The 27054-nt window shown below is 51.8% G+C and overlaps 1 protein-coding gene across 18 annotated transcripts in view; it reads right to left on the bottom strand.

Annotated features, from left to right (window-relative positions):
- Window positions 1-27054, bottom strand: part of BCAS3 (BCAS3 microtubule associated cell migration factor) — a 579161-nt gene that overhangs the window by 7737 nt on the left and 544370 nt on the right. For 8 of the 18 annotated variants that reach the window (XM_087854575.1, XM_087854572.1, XM_087854573.1 and 5 more), the window contains one exon: window positions 15732-15899. In XM_087854575.1, coding sequence (XP_087710701.1) covers window positions 15732-15899 — 168 coding nt within the window. The other 10 variants (XM_087854571.1, XM_087854569.1, XM_087854579.1 and 7 more) reach the window with 3 other exon arrangements.

Genomic DNA, 27054 nt, shown 5'->3' on the forward strand with positions numbered 1-27054 from the left:
GATGGAGGTGACTAAAAGTGTTCCCAGAAACCCGACAGCCCGGTCAGAGACCACACTCTGGGTTGGAGCCAGCCTCAACACTGGCAATTTTTAGGAGGACACAAGGGCAGCAGGTAAAGGAGGTGGCCTAGGGGGAGGCCTTGCTTTTCTTCACACTCAGAAATGCCCACCTTGGAGGCCGCCTGCCTCCCTGACACCTTTCTTCCTCCTGGCCCGCTCCCACCCCTCCCTGCACTGTCGGGCTCTCTCCTGCTCAGGAGACCCCACAGGCTGCAGGGCTGGCAGAGATGCTAACAGACCAGCATGGAGGTCTTGGGAGGATGGACAGGGGGAGGCAGAAGGATCGCCCTCCCCTTCCAGCAGGGCTTTTGTTCCTTTCCCAGGCATGCTTGTGGAAGGAAGGAGGGCAGCTTCTTGGAGCTGAGGGGCCAAGGATGAAATGGCTCCTTCACATCCACATAATAGGAATTCTGGTTTGGGCTGATGGAATCTGGGCATAGAGGAGAAACAGTACTAATTCTGGCCTGCTTATCTCCAGACCTCGCACCCACGGCTGAGTGCAGAGCCCTGGCCCACTGGTGACCTGACCGCACACAGCCTGTGGACAGGCACGCACCCTCCTTCCTGCCCGGAGTCCCTCTTCACCCACAGGACTCCCACAACTGTGCGTTCTCTCCCCCTTGACCAGCTCTCATTCCTGACCCCCGCAGGTACCAAGGCCCAGAATGTCACAGAATGAGGCCAGGACCACATGGTCTGCCCTGCCCCCCACCCTTCCCTCATCTCCAAACAATGCGGGGAAATATCCAGTGCTCTTGGCTCAGGAGACCAGGAATTGCTTCCCTTGGCCACTGGGGCCATGCACAGGCCTAATAACCTGAAGGTTTAGGGGGAAACCCGAGGCCTAGAGAAGACCTCAAGTCCTCTCAGGCATCCACTGGCTCCTGGAAGATGAAAGTTGTGACCAGTTGTGGAAAGTTGTAGAAAGGATGACGGTTGAGGAGACTGGCAAGCAGACAGATTCCACCCAGGAAAACCAGGGAAAAGGCACATTATCTCTCTTCCCCACCACCCCTTCCCTCCAGTAGCCGAAGAGGAACCCTATTCACAACAGCAGGGCAGTGTGGCATTAATGTCATGAGACAGAGGCGCAGAGGTAGGTAGATCCCCAAATTCCTGGTGGGGCCAGTAGGGACAGGGGTGTGGCCAGAGCTGAGCATGCTGGAATGTTGGGGAAGGGAGAATAAACGTAGAAAGAGACGGGGAAGAAGGCCTGAGGGATGAGGACGACTCAGGAGGGAGGGCCCATGTTCAGAAGACCAGACTCTCACTACATCCTGCACGCCCTCTCCACTGGAGCTGCCTGGGTGTGTGTGTTGGGGGAGTGGGGGGCGGAGCATCTGAGTTTGAACAGAGCAAGCAGCTCATGGCCCAGCCCCAGATTCCTTCACAGCCTTTGAACAGCTGATGAGCAATGGTGGAGGTGGGGGTATTAGCTGGAGGGTATGCTGGCCTGGTTGGGGGCGAGAGCTTTTCCCCAGGTCGCCCCATATAACAACCATATTAAGGCACCAATCCCAGGTAGGGAAAGACTTGAACCAGAAATGCTGCCACACTCCACTCCCAGGAAATCCATATTACCTAAGCCAAGTGTTGGCTTCAAAACAGAAGAGAGCAGGACCCCCCACCAGACCACCTCGACCAGTACCCTGTGTGCAGTGACCCTCAGTACCACTGTACTGCTCTCACTTTACATCTTCACCTGTCACAACCTATTAGACATGGGGACAGCAAAGGCTGAGCGGACCTGGCTCCTGTTTCCCTGGTTTTGAGGTATTTGACAAATCTGGCTGAAGCCACGCTTCGGGAACAGCCCTGCGCTGAAACTCCCAGCGGATGGCAGCAAGGAAGGGTCCTGTCGCGGGACGCTGAGGGGTCTGCCACAGACAGACGTGCTGAATGACCTGCACAGGTCACTCTGCCTCTCCTCCGCTTCGGCGTCTGTCAGGAGGGGGGCGGGGGGCTCTGGCAACCTCCTGGCTGCGTGAGCCTCGAAAGAGAAAAGGATGTGATGGGGCTTTCAGAAGCAGAACACGTGCCAAACACGCGGAATGTCCCGGTGAGGAGATCGGCGTTGCCCCCTCTGGTGTTGCAGCAGGCTGAGGCCCCCAGGGGAGCGCTCCTCAGGCAGGAGGGCCTGACAGGGCCTTTCTAGCTCTGGGTCACAGCACGACGCTGGGGGCCGAGTCTCGGCAGACGCCATCCGAGACAGATGCGGGGGCTGCGCGGTTTGGGGATGTGTCTTTGGTAGAGGATGGCCAGCCAGGTGCTGTGGCATGAGCTCTGTGCGTGTGCGTCTGCGCATGGGGAGGACGTGGCTGCTAATGAAGGCCCTGCAAACATCAGCGTGGCTACGAGGAGGACATGGGTCTTTGAAAGTCTCCCGTGGAAATGGTGCTTGGCAGCTAGCCTGGACCCGCCTAGCTCCTCCAGCCCAGCCTTGAGGCTCAGGAGACCCCACCAAGCTCCCAGGCAGGGTCCTCCCGAGCTGCCCTCCAGGGCTGAGAGACAGCACAGGGGTCCGCAGACCACAGGAGAGATGCAGCTCCTTGAACCTTGCTGGCCTGACGGGCCAGAGCCACATCTGGTTCTCATTCAAATGTCCAAACATAATTAAATTCTCTATGATGCAGCGGAAGAGTTTGGTAAGATGTGGCTTTCCCCCCTTTCCATCAAGGTTAAGAAATCAGTCTCTCACTCCACCGGCCGGCTGACTCCTTCTTCTCCCTGCCCTGGTCTGTCCCATTCTAGAAAGCAGAGGCCTGTGCTCTGATCTGATTTCTCAAGCTGATGGGGCTGAGGCCAGTGTGGGCTACACGGAGCCCCTTTCCCCCACTGTCCCACTTACCCACCTGAGAGGATTAACAGCTGAGGCCAAAGCAGCAGGCTGGCAACTGAGCAAGTCAGTGTACTGTGGGTTGGGGGGGGGGGGGCAGGGAGGCCAGCCGCCATGAGAAGGCAGCTGTCGTACCCAGGCTGTGCCGTGACACACCAGTGTCCTCTCACTGACTAGATGCAAGGATCCTCTCTCCGTAGGTCCGTGTCACAATGGGAAGCCCTCGAGAGTCTCCAGAGTCTCTGGCCTGGCCCTCTGGTCCCTCTGTGGGAAAGGGAGCTTCCCACGGTCAGGGCCGGGTAAGGCAATCCCGCCTGCACCTCTCACCCTGCAGCCTAGGGACTCCTGCAAGGTGGCACCGTGGCCCCGGCCCGCCTCCACACACAAAGGAGGGAGGCAGAGGGAGTGTTGGAGAAGGCCAAGAGCAGCACTGAGCCCTCTCGAAGAATCCCTGGGACCTCCACGTCTCACAGGATTGCTGGTCGTTTCTGGCCTTACAAGGCTCTGAACAGGCTAACAGGCTAACGCCCTCGGAGATGGAGGGCGGCCTCCTCAACAGAAAGGACACCCCCTAACCGGAGGCTTTCCTGCCTCTCCTCAGCTGCCTGTCCAGGACTGCCCTGAATTCAAGCAGAATATCCCCCAGATGGGCAGCTTTTTCTAGCATCCCTTCCCGACCGAGTATCTTCTGTTTATGGCCTTTTTTAAAAAAAATCTTAGGGATTTATGACTTTCATGGTAATGGTTCCATTCTACTTCCTCTGTGCCTATTTTTCTAATCTTTGTGGTACAGGCTTTACAAGAGTTTCTTAATAAGTCAGGGTATTTTTCCTTTTGAAACAAGCTGTCCTGCAAGTTAATGACTTACAGTGAGTGTGGATGCTTCCCAGAGACAAACAGGGGCTGGGAAGGGGATAGCCTGGTGCAGTGGGGGAGAATCTTCCAGATCAAATAGAGCTATGGGGAAGTCCCTTTAAGACCCTCGGCCAACTCTTGTGCTAGCGCCCTCCTGATGATGTTCACCAACATCCCTATCAGAGAACTAGGACCACTTTCAGGTACACGTGGTGTATCCACGCCAAAGAATGCTCGACGCTCACCCTGGGGACAGGTACGTGCATGCAGGTACATGTGTACGCGTGCGCGCGCGCGCGCACACACACACACACACACACACACAAGTTGGTGTGAACCAAACAATCCCAACATTGCTGACCTGGCTCTAAATAGGAATCATTCTGTGTATCTTTTTCAAATGGTAAACTTTTGTTTAGTAGCGAATTTAATTAGCTTCTTGGTGGCCTCGGTGCCAAGGCCACGTGTCTGGTGCCTTCCTATCCGTGAAGAAGGCTTTAAGGAAACCTAAGCCGGTTCTTAGCCCATGTGCCCAAGGCCAAGCCTAGCAAAGAGAATGGCGGTGGGGCCGAGGTTCCCGTTGCCCCCGCTGGGGTCGCAGCCTGTGCTCCGGAGCCCATGCTCCCCGGCGGGGAGAGCAGCACAAGTCTCGATTAGCGGCTATGGTGCCGCCTGTCTGGGGAAACGCGGAGCGGATGCCGCCTCTGCTTTGTGCTCTGGTCACAGACTGGCTGCTGGAGCCGGGGTTCTAGTCATTATTCAATTCAGCCAGCTCAGATGAGCCTTTCCATTTGCTCGTCCAGGAGGAATAACAAATCTAGAAATGCAATTCCACTTTGGTGTATTAAGATATTGATTCGCCTGGCGAGGGGAAGTGCGTTTGTTCTGCCAGCCCTCCCGTGGGCAGGAAGGGGTTAACCAAATGTTTATCACAAGGCTGGCTTCAGAGTTGAAAGTAATGTGATCAGTAATGAATTTTGTGTTACATTAGGTTGTATAAATGGACAGACAAGCGCAGACAACAAGTGGCCAGGAGTCGGGGCTAATCTAATGATGTAAAAATAGAGACAGCACCAATTATACTAGGGGCCAGCTCCAGGCTCCTGCAGGGACTGCAAATGAATAGGTACAAATCAGATTACTCACTAATAGACGCACTACAAGAGGGGCAGTCAATGGTAAATGCATTAGAGCCTAGTGACCTCTCTGCTCTGCACAGCAGAATCCGAAAATTTGACTTCCATCTTAAAAGTGGGGGGCAGGGAGCGAGGTTCTCAAAGAAACTCTTGTTGGGTGAAGAACAGCAACTATGACCCACCCCAAACCAGCCCGTTGCCAGAAGGTACCTCCTCTCTGTGCTGACCTCTTGCCCTCATTTCAGTGCCTCCCGAGAGCCTGAGCACCGGGAGGGTAAGGGAGCAACTTCTTGAGGGACAAACAGAGCAGCGGGACGAAGCCTTGCACGTAGGCAAAGACGGGAGGTTACATACCAACATACTTCACAGCCACGTGTCTCTCAGGGGTGGTGTTTTTTACTGCTACGTCAAGGGCTGTGTCTGTATTGAAAATAGAATATTTCTTTAAAGAGGATCACAACATGGACCTTTAACAGAGCAGCAAGCGCTGAAACCAAAGCAAGTAGGTACCAAGATGCGGCTGGGCCACGGAGAGCTCGGCGGGGGGGGGGGGGGGGGTGTTCCCGGTCTGTTCCACAGTGCAACACCTCCCGGCTTTCACGTGACGCCCACTAGCCTCGACTGCTGTCCTCCTTCCCTCCGTTCCTCCCGCCCCGTGCTGCCTACTGAGTGCCTAGTCCATGGATCATGGAGACGTGCTCAGAGGCAGGAACCCTACGCTCATATTCAGCTCTCCGTGGCTTGGGGAGGAACACAGCGTGAAACCAAAGCATCTCCAAGCCTTCCGAGGACCCAGCCGGGCCCAGATGGAAACAGGACCCTGCTGGGCTTAGTCCACACTCCCCCCCACCCGCCTCTAAGGCCAGCACTATCGCACCCATCAAAGCCGAGACGGCGTGCTGGTCCTGGCCAACTGGAGCCCAGAGGTGATGGGAACATGCCAGCAGAATGAGCACAGAAAGGGCACAGAGTGGAAAAAGTCACCCGACACAAATGAAGCGACTGATGTTGATCTTCCCCAAACTTAATTAAGCACACGGAGGGGTGGGATAGCCAGCTCTCAAGCTGCACTGAATAATACGTGGGGGGAGTTGGGGGAGGTCTGTGAAGCCTGGTGCTGGGGGATTCTGCCAGCAAATTAAAAAATTTATGCTTATGCCGTGGGCCTGCAGGTGCCTGGGGGCAGGGGTGGGGTTCAAAGAGAAGCGGGCAGGAAGAAATCACCAGACATCAGCGGTTAGGCGCCTGATTCTGGTACAGGTACTTGGAAATGCCTCCTCCTGTTACGTTCAGTCACACTGGCACGGCTTGGCCTTTTTGGTATAGTGAGGATCTGGATTCCTGAAGGGTCATAGGGTCATCTCTAACTTGCATTTCCTGTGTGTGTGTCTCTCCTCTATTACCAGCCATCAAATCTAGGGGCTGGTCCGTCCTCTGCAGACCATTTCTGAGGAAGCAGAGGCAGGCGCAGAGGGGAAGATGGGTATTTAACCATCCATGACTGTGTTCAACTTTGTTCAGATCTCACACCTCACAGAAAGGTCAACGGTTAAAGCTGAATTCTTTGGCAGAGGAGGAAGAACAGAGAGAAGTACTCCCTCCTGTTAACCATTTACCTATGTTAATGTCTCTGGAGGAGGGCCCTCGCCTGGGGGTCCAACCGCCCTTCCCCACCCTCTTGATCAAGCTTGTTCCTTTTCCACAGGAACTCCTGCCTCCATCTTGGGGCAATACCCGGAAAGAGGATTCTAAAGGTTCACCGATGAAGTCACACTGGCACTTCCTCCTTGTTGACAGGGATCCGTGTGCTTTGGTTAAAAATTTCAAAGTAGACTGGGCAACTGAAAAACGTGCAGAGGAGCTTCTCAGCCCCAAGCTCCCATTATAGCTCTGCCTCTGCTGGGGCCTTCTAGCAGCCTTGGGAGAGGGAGAGGGAGAGAGGGAGAGAGAGGAGAGGGAGTGGGAGACACGGAGAAGGGAAAGAGTGGGGATGAGAGAGACAGAGAGAGGGGGAGACAGAGAGAGGGAGAAGTGGGGGAAGGGAGAGGGAGACGTGGGGGGAAGGGAGAGGGAGAGAGAAAGAGAGAGAGAGAGAGACAGAGAGAAATGGTCTACCTAGAATCGGATTTGACCACTGGCCAGAAACTAACAAGTGTGTCCTAAACACGGTAATTTTTCCCATTGCTCTGGCTGGCTTTCATTTACCTCTCAGGAGTCACAAAAACCCATGCAAGTCATTCAACAAACATTAACTGGGGCTCAGCTTGGCTCTTGTCCCAGGGCCGAAGTATGGTGGTTGGAGGTAACAAAGAGGAATCAGACTCTGTCCAAGGCACCAGAATCAGGTTAAGACATGCAGTATGGGCGGTGTGGCTGAGGGAGGGGCTGAAGGGACCACGAGGGCCGAGCCTCCCCGCCATGGCACGTAGAAGGGAATCAGACACTGCTGGGTAAAGGAAAAGGCAACAGACACGACTTGTCCGGGGCCAAGTGTCCAGTGAGCAGGTGGTTCGGAAGTTCAGAGAGAGAAAGGGCATTTGGCTGCATGGTCAGGGAGGGCTTCACAGAGCAGGTGAGATCAGAGCTTGGTCTAAAAAAGTGACTGGGCAGAGAGGGAGGGTGGATGGCACTCTAACAGAGCCAGGTGAGCAGGGCACATGCTGTGGACGATGGGATGGTTTTGACAGGGGAGCGTGTGTGCATGAAGGTGGTGGTGGTGGTGAAGGAATATGAATAAGGGGTTACTGTGGACAAGTGAGTGGGACGGCAGGTTGGAAAGGAGGGTGGGGAGGGCCTGGAAGAGCCTTGAAATCTCATGGTAGGAGCCGAGGTGGAAACATGTGGGCCCTGGGCACATTGTGAGTAGGGAAATAGGAAGGCAGAACAGGCCCTGATCGTGAGAGCCCCCTTCCTCTTCTGGGGATCCCCCTCTCATTCTGTATAGCGGGTAGGAGTCAATGAAATACCGTCTGACCAGGTCAGACTGATGGGATCTTGAGAAACTCCCCCTAGATCTCTCTCTCTCTCAGCCTGCTGTCAGCGTTCTTGGGCTGTGTGAGCAGAGTCCCGTTACTTCATGCTCCCGGGCCTCACCGCACTTCTTGTGAGGCTGCCGCTCAGGCTTCTTAACCTCAGCACCCATTTGGGGATGATGTGAATCCGTGGCACACAACGTAAACTCCTTTACAGATATTGTGCCTCTTACACCTGTTTTTTCTACATTTCATGAGGCAAGTTTATAAAAGTTACTTTCCTTTCATTCTGTGTGGATCCCAATTTCACAAATCTTTCTCATGAACAACTTTTATCATTTATATACACATGCACAACCTTATTTTCATTTTTCCAACAATGACTAAAATAACTAGTATTGGAGGCCCTTGCACAATATGCTTATCCATGGAGAATAGAAGCTTGCGAGCACTCCGTTGGCTGATGGGTCATTAAAGGGCCCCATTATCTTGACCTGGGGTAGAAATAAACTTCTGCAGTTGGGGGCAGAGTTGGTTTGGAACCACTAGGTGTATGTTAAATCCCAGATGGAGGGTCACAGCCGGGACCCACAGGTGTGGGAGATCCAACCCAAGGAGCCTGAAGACCCACAGGCATGCGTGTGGGCACATCCGGCCAGGACTGGAAGCCACCACTCAGGTTCAGAGTACCGCCCCTCCTTCCCAGAGCAATAGCCTCTGTCCAGTAAACCCCTGCAAGGAGGTTTGGTCTGAATATCAAGGACAACGTAAGTAGGGTTGCCCCTGAAGATGCCATTACTACTGTCCATGGGACAGACCCTTAAGGAAAGAACTATTCTGATACCAGAGTGAAGAAACTCAGCTAATTCCACTGTTTTATAGAGGCTGGGGTGCCAGCACTTTCTCAATATCTCATTTTGATCCTATATTTTTTAGTTATGATCTGACTTCAAATCTTCCATCTTTCCTCCACTGTGAGCCAGAGAGAGTAACATCTCCCTGGTGTTGTGATGATGAAAGGTCGTTTCTGTGGCTAGCCTAGAGTCTGAAACATAGAAGCCACCAGGGAAGCGTGGCCATTCTTGTCTAGAGGAGTGAATGGGAAGACAGCCGGAGTGCTCCCTACAGCAGCACGGCACCCAGCACCTAACACGGGGGGAGCAGACGTTTCCACCTTGCCTGGTTTCCCTCGCCCGTGCTATTGGAGAAGACACTGAACCATGAATGGGAAAGGAACCTGCCCAAGGTCACCCAGGCTTCCCCCATTCCTTGATGAGGACTTCCAAATGCCGCTGAGAAGAAAACACCAACATTCTTCCCAGTGTAAGTAGCTGGGTGCTAGGGACGGAGAGGACTCTCGGATTCGGCCTTTCCTACCAGTGGAAAGTAGCGAGGAACGGGCTGTCTGACATTGAACCGAGACACAGATGGCAATGCTAACAAGGCCGCCCCCGGTATGCGGGCAGCAGCTGCTTCCCCGCCACCCTCAGCGGCAGTGCTGGGGCCGCCCATGGCGCTGGGCTCTACGTCTGGGTGCTCCCATGTCTCTCGGGACTCACTCCTTTCTCCCCACCCTCAGCAACCACGCGGCTGTGACTGGGGAGTTTGCAGTTTTGTCTTCACATTCTGGCAAGACCCATCCAGGTTTCTGGTCTAGCTCTGCTAGGTGGGCCCCGTGGGCAGCTGAAGAGAGGAGCCCAAGCGGAGCACACCCACAGTTCAGCACTGTTGCTCTCTCTGGAGTTTTCATCTCTTTCAGGGTAGGAACCAGGCCTTCCTTCTTCCCCACAGTGCCCAGCCCAGGGGGGAGAAAGCAGCAGGTGTCTACAGAGAGCCTGCCTGCCCACTGCGACCATGGAAGAAGGCACGGGCAGTGGAGGAGGTCGGTGAGAGAAGACATGAAAAGCATTCTGTAGGCATACTGTAGAAGGAGCAAAATTCCAGGGCCCAATGAGGTAAAGCAAAGGGAAGGACCCAAGCCACAGGCTAAGTTACTTGGATGAAAGTATTTGCCCGAGAGTAGAGGTGTCTAGAAGTTAAGAGAATTAATTCACTGCCCCATGCCCACAATTGTCACCTGAGTGTGTGGCAACTTGAGATGGGACAGGGCTAGTATGGCCCCTACTGGAAATGCAGTGAAAATGTTCCCAGCCCTCAGCAGTGGCGCGAGCAGGAGTCCCAAGGCTCACCGGAAGAGCTAATCCTAGAGGCAGGGTAGAGGGACAACGCACGGGGTTATTTGCTTTGGGGTACACACCTGGTCAACTCCAGTAACAACAGCTAACATGTACTGTTAACATTAATTTCTACAGTCCTGAAATGCAAGATGGTGTTAGCATGAGGCTGTGCGCACGCACACACACTCGCACACGCAGCGCTCTTCGTTCCTCTTTTGCAGAACATAGGTGATCATCAGGTATTTGCTAATTAACTTATTGAAACCCTCCTGTGACCATTTAAAAACTTCGTGCAATGTTCAAAATATGTTTTTCATGTTTAGAAGGAAAAAAGACACAGCCCTTTCAAGAAGTAAAAGTAGTTTCTGACAAATCTTTGGAAGAGCTTTAGTTAAAAATAATCCTTGTAATTAATATACATACAGGAAAACTGAGGGGATTTGGCTGAATGAATTAGAGCATTGGTTTCCACACTAGACTGAAATTCACTGACATATTGTGAAATCAATTTAGTGGGTCACGACCACGTTCTCAAAAAAATGGAAGAAAATAGAAAGTGCTAGAATGCATCGCTTATAATACTGTTTTGTGAAAGCTTTGTATGTTTGGGTAAGGAAGTAAATGTCTGTCTGACAGAAGGCAAGAGGCAGAGATTGAGCCCATCGTGTAACTGCTCACAGTTAGAGTAACTGCTTCTGGACTAGAACGGTCCGTTGTAGAGACGGTAGACAGAAAAGGATGAAGCCTCTTTCCTACCTTTAGTGCTGTGATTATAAAGGAGAAACGGTGTTCCTGGGACTGTAGGAAGCCACCGTCAGGGGGAAGAGACAGTCCCTCTTGACCTTGAGAGCTGAGTCAACAATGGCAAAAGGAGGCTGCCTGCAACAGAGACGCGTCAAGCTGATCGGGGCTTGGGAATGAGTCCCGGGGCTTTTGCCGTTGGATGTGGGAGAGAGCAAAGATGAAAGAACGAGGTTTAGCTAAAGATGGAAAGAGTTAAAGTCTAAAGAGAAAATGCACTTAATATGTATCCAGGTGTTTATGAAGATTTGTTGGTATTAGGTTATATCTACCTAGACACAAAACAACTGGAGTAAGTACATGTTTTGCTTATTTAAAAAATGCTATTTTTCTAGAAAAGGCAATATTGAAAGGAATGTCTGCAAGGCAGGAATTAGGTTGTTTTGAGGGGGGCGATAGAGAGAGGAGGGGCTGTGGGAGACAGCATTCCGAGCAGAAGTATGTGCAGGGGGCCTGGCGGGCAGAGAGAGCACCGTGCTTAGCGACCCTCTGGGGAGTTCAGCTTGGCTGGAGCTTGCACAGAGCAGCAGGAGAGGAGTCTGGAGACAGGGCACCGGCTGGTCACGAAGGGCTTTGTACACAGTGAGATGGGGTGGACCCAGAGAAGGCCAGGGGTGGGGGAGAGGAGTTCAGCTTTTGGACCTGTTTAAATGTCAGGAGGTGCCCGCATAAGTGGTTCTGGAGTTCAGGAAAGAAAGCCAGCTCGGAGATTATTTGGAGATAGTCAGTTTAGAGCCAGTAACTGAGGCCCCAGAAGCCGAGGAGATTGCCCTGTCCTGACTGAGGGAGAGGGAAGAGGGCCAAGACAGGGCTTTGAGAAATACACTTAAGGCCAACAGAGAAGGAAAACCCAGGAAAGGGAGGGAGGAGAAGTAGCCAGAGGCAGACGTAAAACCAGGAGAGCGAGGTGGGACAGGAGCCACAGGGGAGCACTTCGAGATCATGGGGCGAGGCTCACGGCGCTAAAGCCAACCGTCCAGTGGTGGCTCTGGGGGAGCAGCTACCATGGTTGGGCGGGCTCCGGAGACTGGGACTGCTCCCTCCTCTGTGACAGGAGGAGGGGGGAGGCTGTTGTGGGGACGGGTAGGATCTAGGTGTGTGGAGTCAAGAGATTTCTTTAACAATGACCACCATTTTCTGAGAGTGAGAGACGAGATGGTGGGGTAAGAGATCTGAGGAGAATGGGGGAGTCTCAAACACTATCCATACAGAAGGAAAAGAGACTGATTTCAAAACGATGGACTGAGCCCATGCACCATATTTTAAAAAATAGCAAAAACGGAGGAAAAATATTAGAAAAGAAAACATAAACTCTTAGGGGACCAGAGATCAGTGGAATCTTTAAGAGAAGGAAACCAGGCCAGAAGCCACAGCAGGAGGCAGGGGCTGGAGCAGAACTGCTCACATCTACAATGAATGGAGAATTCATTCACTCAGCAAACAGTGACCACGGGCCTGCTCTGCACCAGACACTGTTCTAGGTGCTGCTTGCTTGTTTCTGCTGCAAAAGAGCAGAAACAGACAAGGAGGAGGGGCTACGAGAAAAACAGAGAAGGCCACGCCTGGCTCACTGCAGAGTAGACGCCAGAAATCTGCAGAGGCGCCAATCTGAACTCTTTGTGGTTCTCCTTCAGCAACCGAAGTGTAAGGGCAGAACTGGGTTGACCTTGATTCGGAGTTTTGCTGAACAGGGGCAATGGGAGGGTAACAGGGCCAAGGGGTGGAATGATACAGCAAGACAGCAACTCAGCCAGTGATGTTAGAGCACATTTGCAAATCACACAGACTGGACTAATTGGTCAGCAGCCCTCACGGAGGACAGAACCAACACCTGCCTCCTAGGTGAACCGTGCTTCAAGACGGACGTTATCAAATGTGCACAGAGACCTTGTTAGGATGTGGGTGCGGACTCAGCGGGGCTCGGTGGGGTCTGAGACTATGCATTTCTAACCAGGTCCCAGGTAGAGAGGGTGCTGTGGGTTTGCAGACCACTCCTGGAATAGACCGGCTTTCAAAGGTTTTGCTTTACTTCTGGGGGACAGATAACTTGCCCACGGTTCAGCTTCCGGGTAGGGTGCTGGAGCCAGCTGACTGCTCCATTTTCAGGAATTCAGCTAGCCAACTGACACCATGTTGATGGCTTGAAATTGGCCATAACGCGAGTTTCTATACTACAGAAATGTCCAAATGCTACCAAGCAGGGCCTTCCGCTCCCTCTGGAGAGCTGGTTGGTAAATAATTCCCAGCACATCACTAGTGAAGCCTGTGCAACAGTGAGGCATGCTCTAGAATAGGCTTCAGTGCTGGGGGTCACGAGAGCATGCTCCATTCATACCTCGATAGAGAGGCCACCGGTCATGGTTGCGAGACTACACAAAGTGCCTGCTTGAGGGCACTTCAGGACTGATCATCTCGGGTGCCTCGGAGTAAGGCAAGCACTTAATGTCACCTTATCTGTAGGTCCTGTGAGCCCCCGAGAGAAGCAGGGTTGTGCGAAGAAGAGAGGGAAGGGCTGCTATGGCAAAGGGTGGCTTGCTGGAAATTTGCATCCAAGTCACATCGTCTCCCCCAGGCTGTTTCTGGGTGTGCTGGGCTGCCCTCCCGAGGCCCTGGGCCGCCCCACTAGCCTGGCACTTCGTCGGGAGTTGCACGATGGGACAAGTGATTCTCAGCAACGGCAGAGGGAAACGAGTTAATTTGCATAATATCTGCTTTACTTATTGACCTTTAAAATAGAGGCAGATTTTTAAAAATTGATACATTTAATATGGTCAAAAAAACCCCAAATGAATCCCTCTTGCTGACAGTTTGGGGAGAAAATGAAATTCCTCTGCTCAAGAAGGACATCTCTTATTTTCTGACTTGTGGGTCATGCCGTTTTAATTTCCTCTCTCATTTCTTCTTCTTCTTCTTCTTTTTTGTTTTAATTTCACAAAGCTGCTTAAGGCCACAAAGACACTCCTGAATCCCTCAGCTGTCTGGCAGATGAACTGCTGCCAGGTTTGTTCAGGTTACTGTTTGTGCCAGGCTGAAGTTCTCCGACTCTGACCCAGCATACCTTTAAATCTGCTTGCTGGAAGACACTGAGGGGCTCCAAGTGGTGTCTGAGGGTGCTCGACAGAGCTGCTTGAGCCCTTGCAAGGGCGGCTCCTGGGGAGTCAGTCTGGTGACACCAGGCCCTGGTTTATGTAGCAGGGGCTGGCAGGGGCCCCAGGGCTGCAGGGGGAAGGCAGTGCTAGGCGGGAGTTTCGGAAAGGGAAAAGCTTCCCCCCCTTCCACCAGCTTCCAAAGAAAATGGGGTCAGAGCCCCTGTAAATGGCAGAGCCTGCGTCATCTGCAGACGCAGGGAGAAGAACAACGGCACGGTGGGCTACCGTCCACGAGCTGGAGGGCTGGATGATGGGGAGAGTGGTCTGTGCACGTGTGTGCATGAGGGAAGCGGGCATGGCTTGTTGCCGCTTCCAAGATCCACATCTCCTCTCTCTCTAGGGAAGAAGGGGGTGTGGAAGGGGGCTGGCCCTCAGAGATGGCTGTCTCCTGCGGCCTGGCGAGGCACCTCTCTATCTCCAGGTACACTCCTTCTCTCCCCTTCTTGAATCCGCTCTGTCCATTTGCCCAGTACCGCACAAGCACTGCGCACGGGCACAGAGCGGGTGCTGTGGAGGTGGAGATGAGAACCATCTGTCTCTCTCCCCTTAGCGCAGGAACAGGAGGACTGAATGGGAGGGGAAGCAGACAGGGAAAGGCTTAACTGCCCCCTATCTAAGGAGGACCGACACGGAAGTGAGACGGATGTGTGATGACGTCAGGCATTTCAAGCCCTTCCAAAAATGCTTGCCTCTCTAAATCTTGCTGGTCCTGATTCCCACCCCAGGTTGTAAGCTTCTCCTCGCTGGGATCCTCCTTCCAGGTAGGCCGGTGCAGCAGGGGCGGTAATGTTCACAGTAAAGAGTAACAGTCTTGAGAGGTCTGGGGCAAGCAAGGGCGGGCAGGCCCACAGCCAGGATCTGCTCGGCCCGGTAGGACGTTCCTGTTGACCTCAGGATGTGGGGATGAGGCCTGCTGGGCAAGTCTTTCTTGGGCCTAAAGCTGGGCTAGCGCACGCATTAGCAGCACGGAGATCGAGAATGAGGAGGTGCTTCGGAAACAAGGAGAGGCAGGCTGTACTGTGACCATGTGCAGATGGGAGAATCACGGTCTTTTCCTAACTGCATGCTGTGTATGTGTGTGGACACATGCGTGTGTGCAAGTGAACGCATATGTGAGCAGACATGTGTGTGTGCACGCGTGCACGTGTATGCCCGCTTGCTGGCACAGGGCTCACCCATCTTCTAAGGATGTCTTCTGACTGCTCTACGGGTTTCCAGAAGCTGCCCCGGGCTCCGGCTGCTGGGCCCTCTCACAGGCAGGAGTGCAAGGGCAAAGGCAGCAGCAGAAAAAGCAGCCTGGGGGCTCCCACCAGCCCTGCCTGCTTCACGCTTGCGCCCTCCGGGTCGGCAGGCCCCCCTGACGCTTGCTAATCCACAGAGCCTCGAGCATGACGCAGGTGTGCTGCCTTCACACCCCGTGCCTTAGGGCTGCTGAGGACCTAGGGACTCCAAGGCTGTCCCCTCCCGTGGAGAAGGAGTCCTTCTGGGAGCCACATATACGACACAGGTGTGTTTATCACCGCATTTCTCCGGTGCGTTATTCCACGGAGGAGGGGGCCCCGGGGCCCCAGTGCAGTCCTTCACACAGGGCTCCCCCAATCCCAGAGACTTCCAAACTGATGGCCGTCACAGCGCTAACCAAAGAAACACACGGTTAAAACAAGCGGACACCCTCTCCCGCCAGAGCAGGTCTACGCCAACACGGGCCGGGCCGCGCCGGGCCACAAGTTCGAGGCCACCTTTACCTGTTGCGGATCCCACCACGTCCCGGCTCGGTGACTCGGCCATGGCATCGGCGAGCCGCTCCCTCAGGCCCTCCTCTGTGTGCTCCATGGAGGACATGTGCCGCAGCCCGAAGCCCTCGGGCCAGCTCCCGCACACCTCGAGCAGGGTCACGCTCCGGTCGAAGGTACCTGCGGCACACAGACAGCCGACCTTGAGTCCGCGCTTTCGGAGAGCGGCCGCTCTTCCGTCTACCCGCCCCCTGCCCCCCAACCCCCGCCAGGGTCCGCTTTAGCTCCTGGAGGAGACGCCGCCATGAAGCCGCGCGGAGGGCAGCCTCGTGCCGCTGGATCAGACCGGAGACTCCGAAAAAGGACCTCCACGTCGCTGGGCTAGTGGTTTCTCACATGTTCGGGGCTACAGGGTGCCCCCGAGGGCTTCAGGGACTGCTTCAGAAGTAGGTCAAGGGCAGAGAGCCTCCTCGCCAGGTTCAACCCAAACACCTCTCCTCTGCTTTCTTTGAGGCAATAGGGCTTCCCCTGACAGTTCATTTTTAAAAAGGGGCTACGTAGCTTAAAGCTTCCAAAAGGTTTCCGTACCACTCTAGCCTCTAACCTGTACCCAACCTCCTCATGCTACATCGGAGGCTCCGCAGTGACGGCCCAAGATCCAACAGCGGGTTTGTGACAGACCTGGTTCCAGAACTCCCACCACCTGATGCCTCAGTCTGGGGCTCGTCCCGCTCTGCCGCACGCAGTCTCCCAACTGCCCAAGGACAGACGGACAACAGGGACACCATTTGGGGGATGCCAGCAACGGAGCTGGGTGATGGAATCTTCAGCAAAAATTGTTCCTTAACCCAAAGCGGCTCTCTAGTTCCAAAACCAAGGCGCTCTGCTCGGTGCCAGGATGAGATTTTACGTGCAAGATCACTTCAAAGTCTACATTTAAATTATTCTACTCTATTATACAGCAAGTCTTCTGTGAAAGCTTATTTCGTCTACTCTCTCTTGGAAGGAGATTATCGTCATGCTCTGTTGCTTTAAGCACATACCATTTTCCCCAGTGATTAGGTAACTGAATCCACTGCATTTATTGGGCTTGGTTCCTGCCAGGACCAGGAAGATGGGGAAAAAATGCAAATGCCAATGTTTCCTAAAGTTAAAAGTACGCACAACACACACTTTTTTATCAGGCCTTGCTTCTCCTCTTTGATCAGCCGTCAGAAACTATCTTCCCTAGGCGGTCGGGACTGGGCAGCGTCAGCGCACACGTTCTGCCAATGACAGGTGGTAACAGAGAGGGTGCGAGCCCCAGCCCCGGCAGGCGGCCCTGCCTCTGATAATGGCCAAAGCACCGAGGTGATAACCGTTAGTAAACACTCCGACAGCCGGTGACTCCATACATCAGCAAAGAGGGCCAGATAATCCTGAGCTCTTCTGACCAGACAAAGGCCCTTGGCCAGCCCGCTGGGATTTACATGTGTGGCAAGGGTCACCACTGGCTCCTGAATGTCATCAGCCAAGTTTGGCTTTGATTTATCTCTTGCCTAATTGTAGGGTAGAGTCCCGGTGCTGGGAGGGTGGGCAACATCTATAAATGTGTCTCCCCAAGAAGACGCCCACCTTGGGACTGGGTTGCCAGGCATCGGCTAGTCAGGTGGGACCCAGGAATGGGGAGCTGCCCAATACCACCTTCTCTCTTCATCAGGTAGGGTCAGGATGGACCTGGGGAGCCAGGTGCTGCTCGGGGGGGGGGGGACTCTGAGCGTCAGCCCTCCGAGGGCCTCAACTGTGCAGCTGTGCCTCGGCAGTGCCAAGCCCACAGTCACCCCCAGACCAGTGTTAGCAACAACTCAAAGGTGCCCAGGCCCTAAGGACACACAGGGACTGATGACATAAGCTAAGCTTTTGATTCCACTACCCACTCACTAAGTGATGTTAGGCAAGTCCCTCTGTCTCCTTTTTCCATCTCTGAAGTAGAACTAATAACCCTGCCTCGAAGGAATGAAAGATTAAGCCAGGTTCCTGCCAGGGGCCTGTGTTCTCCCCCGGTGCTGCCCCACTCCGAACTGACAAGATCAAGAGCTATCGCTTCAGTGCGCCTCTGAAGAGTCGGCCTGGGACGGGTTTGCCTAGTGATTGCCAGATGAGGGAATTAGCACTAAAGCACAGACACGCCTCCCCCTTGTACCCTCAGGGCTGTCGTGGCAGCTCTCTTATGGACAGACATGTCTCAGAGTCTGTCTCAAGAATGGGGACGCCCTTACCTTCTGTCACTTCACAAGAGCAGTGTGCCTGCCCCTACAAGGTGTTCAGCCAGCGTTAGTACACGCCGCTCTTAGTGGTCAGGGCAGCTAAGCAGATGGCGGGGCCAAGAGGAAGAAGAAAACAAAATAAGCCAGCAAGACGTTAGCACAAGAAGGGTTCAGGTAAGACGGTGGGCCTGGTCTACGATGGATGGTAAAGGCCAGAGGAGCATGTGGTATTTTAGGGACAAAACAACAGTAGACAGGAGAAAAAGAAATCATGAGCTGGTGGAGAATGGAAACAGAGCTGGACTGAAATGTAGGCTCTCAACATATATTAATCGTGTGGGTCTGGGCAAGTTCTTTACCTTTCTGAGCCTCTGATTCCACATCCATAAAAATGGAAGAACAATACAACCTTACAGCGTTGTTGTGAGGATTGCTCGAGATGAATGCACAATCCATCCCCTGGCACATAACCGGTGTGCTCGTGTATACACTACCATTCACATGTATACGCTCTTATTGTTAATAACAGCAAATACATCCAACTTTATGCCACTGGAAGCATCATCGTCAACGCTGACGATCACAACCATCCTGAGAGGTAGTGCAGGTCCTACTCCAATTATTATGGGAGAGGCTGGAAGCTCAGAGATTAACGCACGCTCGAAGTCTCTAAGTGACGGATCCCGAACACAGGCCCCTAATTCTTAGCTTGCAGTTCCTTCTATCGGTTTACACACTGCTTCTCTTAGCTGCATCTGCAGTGGAGAACTGTTACCTTTTTTTAATTTAAATTCAATTCATTAACATACAGTGTATTATGAGTTTCAGAGGTAGAGTTTAGTGATTCATCAGCTGCATAGAAAGAACACCCAGTGCTCATTACACCACGTGCCCTCCTTAATTCCCATCACCTGGTTACCCCATTCCCCCCACCCCGCGCCCCTCCAGCAACCCTCAGTTTGTTTTCTAGAGTTACGAGTCTCTTATGGTTTGTCTCCTTCTCTGATTTCTTCTTACTTTGTTTTCCCCTCCCTTCCAGTGGAGAACTGTTACATGGAGAAATCACCTCTTGTTCTGAGAACTCCTGTCACCTTCAGTCAAGACCTTTAAAAAATCTTTCCCACTCCCAACCAGCCCAGCTTCCTTGGGGTATCATGGTAATGCTGATGAGTCATCCTATCTGTTGGACGGCACACGGGAGGGAAAAAACATTGACAGAAGATCTAATCTGCTCTCTCTTAACATGGGCATTGCTAGGATGGTGCGGGTAGGAGGCTGGGGATACAAACAGCAGCTGGCAGGGGAGCCCTGGATCGTCCCTACTGCCCTGAGAGGTCACAGAGAGGGTACGATTAGTGGTCTTGCTTATTGTGCTGGAAAGAACCCCTGCAGCGGCTCTGCAGTGCCCCCTTCCTTGTCCTTCCCTTCCACCCCTGCCGGTGCAGATGAGGACAGCAAAGGAGCTCATGGACTCTCCCGGGCCCTGAGTGACAGAGAGCTGCAGGTGTGTGTGTGTCAGCAAGGGCTGGGGTTAAGAGGCCAAGCCCTTGGAGAGTGAGGTCACCTCTGCGCTCTTAGGCAACTGCACATCGTATCAGCGTTGTCGGCACAGCTATCATTCATCGGGTCAGCCCAGAGACACTCCATCAGATGAGCTGGCCCTCTGAGTCCCATTACGGGAGAAAGGGTCAGTTTCAAGGGGGGTGAAGACACTTAGTGCAGGCTGTTTGCAAAGCACAAAATATACGTACTGAGCAACAAAGGTCTTTTGCTGAAGCAATGCTCTGCGGTTTGCAAAGCCCCCTCACGTTTATTATTTCAGTTAACTCACACATTCCTCAAACATTGATTAGTGTCCACTACGATATGAATCAAGCACGGCACTGAGGTATGGGGTACAAAGTGAGCCAAAAAAAAAAAAAAGTTCATGGTCTGACAAAACTCTGGGAAGCAGCAATGGTCACCATTTTACAGATGTGTATTTTACTGAGGCTGAGGGAGAGAGGTGAGGCAACTTAAGGGCACGAGTTTAGGTGTGACAGTCTTGCTCTGATGCCTCCTGGGAACCCCTTCCTTTAGGGCTGCCTCCCACCCTGCTATTCTCTGCACGGCATTTTCTTTTCTTTTTTTTTTTTTTAAAGATTTTATTTATCTATTTGACAGAGATAGAGACAGCCAGCGAGAGAGGGAACACAAGCAAGGGGAATGGGAGAGGAAGAAGCAGGCTCATAGCAGAAGAGCCCGATGTGGGGCTCGATCCCATAACGCCGGGATCACGCCCTGAGCCAAAGGCAGACGCTTAACCGCTGTGCCACCCAGGCGCCCCTGCACGGCATTTTCTAAGATTGGGTTCAAGTCTCACCTGCTCAGTGAAACCCTGAGGGACCACCCGAGTTATAATGAGAGCTGTTCCAGGAAGTCTGTTTGCATGGTAGGTTCTTTACCTTTCTGGTGAAGCTGATGAAAGCAATGAACTTGCCCAGAAAATGTACGTCTGCATATATGAAATTATGTAAGCAATTTCATACAACGTTGTAAAGTGATTACAGTTTTGTATGGTTCTCTGAAGCCCATCTTCGGATCCCAGGTTAATTAGACCAGTTCCATGGCGTCATTCCCACCCTGCCTTATGTTATTCTCATGATCTGCTCTCCAACCTAGTTTAGAAGCTGCTCGAGGGCACGGATTCCTCCATAATCCACCAGTCTGTAATAAGTACAGGACTTCGCGCATCACGCTTACTCAAAATATGTTTGCTTATCAACTGATTAGGACCATCTAAGAAATCTGACAGTCACTTTGGAGTCAATACCTTTTGGGTAGGAGCCCAGCGCCTAAATATCTAGGGCCAGGATCGGGAGGAATGAGCTGGACGTAGGCAGAAAAGGGAGCTAAAATTAAATAACAGGAAGGAAGGAGGTTATAGGTGAGCAGAAAACAATGTCACGGTATCACTCTACTGCCTTCTGTGCATGTATTTTAGACTGGACACCCCGGGAATTGGAAGAACTGAACAATCGGCCTTGGGTGGCACAGAGAGCCGGGCTCATACAGGTGGGCTTCCCGAATCCTGCTTCCCAGCTTGGCCTCCTGTGTTACAGTCTTTCCCCAGAGGAGAAATGGGTCAGGTTCTTGGGTTTCACAAACCCATTAAAGACATGCTGTGACAGCTGGTAAGCCTGCAGCTCCTGGGGAGCCTAGGGGAACACGTGCTCTGTCTTTTGTATCCCATTGTTGAGGGGCAATGGAGCCCGAGGGAAAGAGGGGGCCTGGGGGAGGTGGGGTGTTCCTCGGAGCTGACAGTGTCTAATCACACCCTAGCTATTTAGGAGACCGCGACACAGCCTTCCCTGTGCGTCAGTTAGGTGTAGTCAGGATCTGGACTTTGATGAGAGCCTGCTGATCAGATTTCCAGCCACCAGCGAGGCCAGGGAGCAGGAGCAAAACTCGTCACTAAACATAAGCCCTTCTGGGTGAGAGCTCACAACAATAATGATGTCCATGAGAACTGAGAAAGGATTCTAGGCAGGATGGAAGCAACGATCGGAGAGCCTCCTTGCCTGTTCTCCAAGCTAGCTCACGCAACAGAGCTGGAGACTGGTACTGTGGGGGAGAGCTCCTCTCTGTGTTACACGCTGGTTCATATAAGCACAGACCGAGGCCAGCAGCTCTACTTGGTACCCGGATATGGCTGCAGGCCTATTGCACTATGTCACTATGCACTATGTTGTGACTAACAGAGATTGGTTCACTGTCGGAAGGTGAGAGAATATGAGGACCCTGTCTGTCTCTCTCAATCCTTTAGGGTGGTTCCCCAGGTAACCATGACCCCACACCCACAGACATGGTATACAGCAAGGGGGCTTAGATCCCGGCAGTCTTTTATGACTCAGATTATCTAATGATCACCAAACTCGTGACGGTGTGCCACATTTATCCCATATTTATCCATTTGGCTGTGGGGTTTGGGTTTTGGGGTTAGGTCATTTTTATTTTTCAAATTAAATTAAATTAAATTATTAATTTTTTTAAGTAGGCTCCATGCCCAGCATGGAGCCCAATGCAGGGCCTGAACTCATGACCCAGAGATCAAGACCTGAGCCAAGATCAAGAGTTGGCTGCTCAACCGACTGAGGCACCCAGGTGCCCTGGGGTTAGGCCATTTTTAAAGGATTTGCTACTCCATTGGGGCGTCTGGCTGGCTTAGTTGGAAGAGCACGCAACTCTTGATCTCAGGGTCGAGGATTTGAGCCCTGTGTTGGGTTTAGAGATGACTTAAATATCTAAAACATTAAAAAAAATTAAAGGATTGGCTACTCCAGGTCAGAAGTAAATTGAGCAAGAGAAAGGAAAGGTACCAGCAGCAGCGAAATGCCCCCGCTAATGCTGGCAAGGCAGAGATGCTGACGTGCTCGATGTGATGACGTTGTGCACATCTGTTCTCACAGGCCCCCGGGGCCACTGCTGGGAAGGGATTATTCATCATTCATCATAGGTCCATGAACAGGCCTCCCTGTGTGGCTAACATTATCAAGGGGTCCTAAGCCAGAGGACAGGAGTTCAGCAGTAACTGAGACACAAAGATTTCTTTACGATTTAACAGAGTGGTTGTTTTGGCAACTGCTTTCACAAGAGCAATGTATGATCACAACTCCAACTTTAAAGAGGAGGAGACAGATCACAACTCAAGATACCAAGGTTATAATTGGACTTCTCCCACTAACTTTTCTGGCCACTCTAGGTCTTAATTTCCCCACTTACCACATGGACAATACATGAGTGACTCCCACACAAGGGGTTCGTCACACTGGCATGAATAGTTTCAAGTGTAATTAATAATAATACAGTAACAGAGTAATGGTCAGATGATGTTTGATGTATCTGAGGGTAAAAGGTACCATATTTCATTTTCCATGAACCAGAAAACATAATTAAGCATTCATACCATAAGTTGGTTTTTTGTTTGTTTGTTTTTTCTTACTTAAACGTATATGGGGGCGCCTGGGTGGCTCAGATGGTTAAGCATCTGCCTTTGGCTCAGGTCATGATCCCGGGGTCCTGGGATTGAGCCCCACATTGGGTTCCCTGCTCAGTGGGGAGTCTGCTTCTCCCTCTCCCTCTGCTGCTCTCCCTACTTGTGCTCTGTCAAATAAATAAATAAAATCTTAAAAAAAAAAAGTATATGGTAAGCAGAAGATGGGTTCACATACCATCTCCTGCTATTTTTCTCACTGTATGACCTTGGGAAAGTCATTTAGCCTCTCTGGACCTTGGTTTCTTTACCTGCTGTAGTGAGTGGGCTAAACTGCATTTCCCCCTAAAATATGCCCACCTCAGAATGGGACCTTATTTGGAAATAGGGTCTTTGCAGACATAATAATTAAGGATCCAAGATAAGAGTGTCCTAGAGTTAGGGTGAGTCCTAAATCCAGTGACTGGTATCCTTATGACAGAAAGGAGAGGAAAATCACAGGGTGGGAAAAAGGCCATGTGAAGACAGAGGCAGGGACTGGACTCATGCTGTCACAAGAGGAGGAATGCCAGCAGCCACCAGAAGCTGGAAGAAGCAAGGAAGGATTCTCCCCTGGAACCCTTGCAGGGAGCGTGACCTTGCTGATACCGTAACTTTGAACTTCTGGCCTCCAGAAATTTGAGAGAATAAAGTTCCATTGTTCTCCGTCCCCAGGGCGGTGGTGGTTTGGTACACGGCAGCCCGAGGAAAGGAACGCACTTACAGAACAGGGAACTGAGTATCTGCCTTCCAGGCCGCGGGGGGCATCTGATCAGACCGTGTATGGAGGAGTGCCGGTAAGGCCGTGCAGGGCCACCTGAACACGGAGGACTACCACGGGAGTACGTGGGCAGCTCTTCAGAGGGGCGCCGCGATTCTGTGAAAGGCTTAGAAAGGGAAGACCGTGATCTGGGGACATCTCTAGGCCAGAAGACAAGCGCTACATGAGAGACGCTGGTGTGGGAACTCCGTTATTAAGGCTGAGTGGTTCTGTGTGGTTCCACAGCAAGGGCCTTTGACGGGGACTCACAGCATTGGAGTGGCTGTGTGGCCCCCACTTCTCTGAGGATGCCTGCAGGGGGCACAGGAGGGCAGGGCAGGTGGCTCTTAGCTCCCAGGTTAGCTCCCTTCCATCCTCACAATCTCCCTACCTCTCCCTACACCTGCGGGGGATGTTTCGGCTCCTACATTCTTTAATAAATAAACAGGATCATACTCAACATGGGTAAGGAGAAAACGAGATGGACTGTTGCTGGTGGGGAATATTATTGTTATAAACTACCGGAAAGGCAATTTGGCAATACGTAGTAAGAGACTTTTAAAAACATGCCCGACCACTGATCTAGGGATTCTCCCTGCAGAAATCTAGCCCAAGTAAATAAGATGCCAACAAATCTTCAGGCATAAAGATGCTCCTCGCCACTTGAACACTGCTTAAAATCGGGTGTTTGTGAGGTAAATCAAACCTCCTTCCTGCACTAGAATATTAGGTAGTCATGAAAAATAATGTTTATAATGGGGGGAGTTCTTTAAGATATAATGTTAAATAAAAGAAGCGAAACAAAACTGCACAGTTCGTATTACCGAGCAATGTAAAGGAAGTATAGAAAAACATTTTTTAAAAAAATTTACGACCAAGTGTTAATCATGGCTGTGTCTGGGTAGCTGGGTGACTGGGGACTCTTCTGTTACTTTATACCTGTCTATATGTTTCCTGTAACTTTGGCAATCACTATAAAACAAGTCAACAAACAGGAAGAAAAAGCCGAGAGAGAAAAAAACAACCCGTGCCGGAAACACGTGCTCTGGAATGCAGACAGTAGCCCCCTGAGGAGCATCTGAGGGGGGGGGCCTCCCCTGAGTCCGGTCTTGACACGGCTGGGGCCACGGGGAGCCTGCAGCTCCAAGGCCCGCATCTGACTCCTCTCCTAGTATCCACGGCCGGCCGCACGCGATGTTGACTCATCCCTGTGTACATCTGACATATTTCCTTTTAATTTGTGTCAGGAATGTGCACCAACCTGTGTGTGAAAACGGCAGAAACAATTCGACCTCTGTACAAATTTCATACATCAGATCAGAAAGGACCAGAAGAGCAACGCTGGAAGGAGTCCATTTTTAAATCAAGTCCCTTTACCTGTCATCTTTGTCCTGTCCGGCCACCCCAGCCCTCAACCTTTCGATAAACAGGACACAGCTTGCTAGGAGACACCCTTTCCTGATTGCCAAGGAATGTCTGAGCCCCTCACACATCATTAGGAGGTCATTGAGCTGGGCCCCTGCCTTTTGCCTGGGAGCCCGGGAGATCAGTCATCACTGCAGGGCTCAATAAGGAGAATTTCGACAGGCTCCCCACTCAGAGCAGACCTGGAGGTGCCTCAGACAGAAGAGCTTTCCAAGTCAGGCTGACACTAGCATTTCCCAGACAGGATCCCAGAGACCTTTTCCTCCTCTGCTTTAAAACAGACACCGTCAAGATTTCTACCCCTCCAAGTGGGAAGAGAAGAATCGTTTTGCAGCTAGACTGCAATGAAAATATTCCCTGCACGATGCTCTGCCCTGCTTCTCAGGGTGGAGAGAAAATCTACACACGGCGCTCTCTTACGGGATTCCTACGGCAAGACTCAGAATACACCGTAAGACAAACTATATCCCTGGAAACCTAACATCTCCTTTTAATTCCAACATCTCCTTGAGTGGAAAAACTTCACGGAATTATATCTCTAAACACAAGTAAGCACACAAACTGGGTTTTCTAGAATAGTCCCATTCCCAAATAATTAGTCCTGTGATCAGATCAGATATTGGGGAAAGCAAGAGAACTAACATTTATTGTTTATTTTGTGCCAGGCATGGCCACTTTACAATACATGACCTCACTGAAATTACCCCAATAAGTCTATGAGGTTGGTGCTAACATTCCCATTTTACGGATCAAGCAACTGAGGCCAAGAAAAGTAAAATTTTGCTCTAGATGACAATATCAAGCGTACGGTCAAGATTCTGATTCTAGGTCCAAAGCCTGTACTTTCCCCACTAAAATTCATGCCGAATTTTCATTTTGAAAATACGACTGCAGGACCAGTAAGGGGGGTTCCAGTTTAGCCTTCCTATTGCAGAATTTTTAAGTAGTTCTTGCAGTTGGGCAGTTGGGAGGCAGGACAAACAACCCAACCCAAATCCTGTGTTTGTCTTAAAAGAGATTTCAGTACTCCACAAATAAGCCAAATTTGAGGCTCTCAACTGAGGAGAACTTTGAAGTCTGAAACCTGCGGCTAAGAAGTCTTCTGTTTTTATTAATTAAAGAAGATGTTTCAAAATCATCAGATTTATCACGACGACTGGACTTCAGATGTGAAACTCAATATACACAGACATGCATGGCTTGTCCTTTTGGGTTATTTTTGATCTTCCCTGAGGATCTGTGTTTCCTCAGATGAGACTTCTCTGCTTCCTGGGCTGGCTGACATGTCTGGAGGCCCAACTTTGCAGGCCTGGGCCCCTGCTGGCCTCAGGAATTTCAAAGGCCAGGGAGGGAAGGGTGGGCAAAGTGGCTCCTACTGCCATTTGCTCCTCTAAGCCCCCAAGGCAGTAGCTGTGGGAAAGAAGGGAGGAACCCACTCTGAGCTGAAGGAGGGTCCTGGATGTGCCTGCAGGTCTCGGAGTTGACTGGTTTGATGCCCTGCCAAGGTTTGGTTTTGTTATTTTGGTAGTCACCTAACCACGTGGGCTTTAAAATGGTGCTCCCAGCTTGGGCAAGAGGCGTTTTCATTTGTAGTGTGTGGTCAGCCTTCCGCTTCTCTCTGCCATCAAAACCCATCAGCTCTCACTCCAAGGGGCAAACCTGAACCAGATTTTCAGCCACAGGGGTCTTGGGATGAAGATTTGTGCCTGGCCTGCCATTCTGACACAGGGTATATTATATAACAGGATCCCTACTTTCCAGGCCCTTACAGCAAAGCTGTTCAGCAAAGACTTGGCCTCAGGGCCCGAGAGGAGCAAGATGAGAAACAGCACTGTTTGGACAATGGGGGACACCCACTGAAGCTGGGGTGGTTGGGGACGGTTTCCATCAGTC

This window comes from Ursus americanus, chromosome 23 (assembly GCF_024610735.1).
Source record: "Ursus americanus isolate L20-20 chromosome 23, mUrsAme1.1.p, whole genome shotgun sequence".
Classification (NCBI taxonomy): domain Eukaryota; kingdom Metazoa; phylum Chordata; class Mammalia; order Carnivora; family Ursidae; genus Ursus; species Ursus americanus.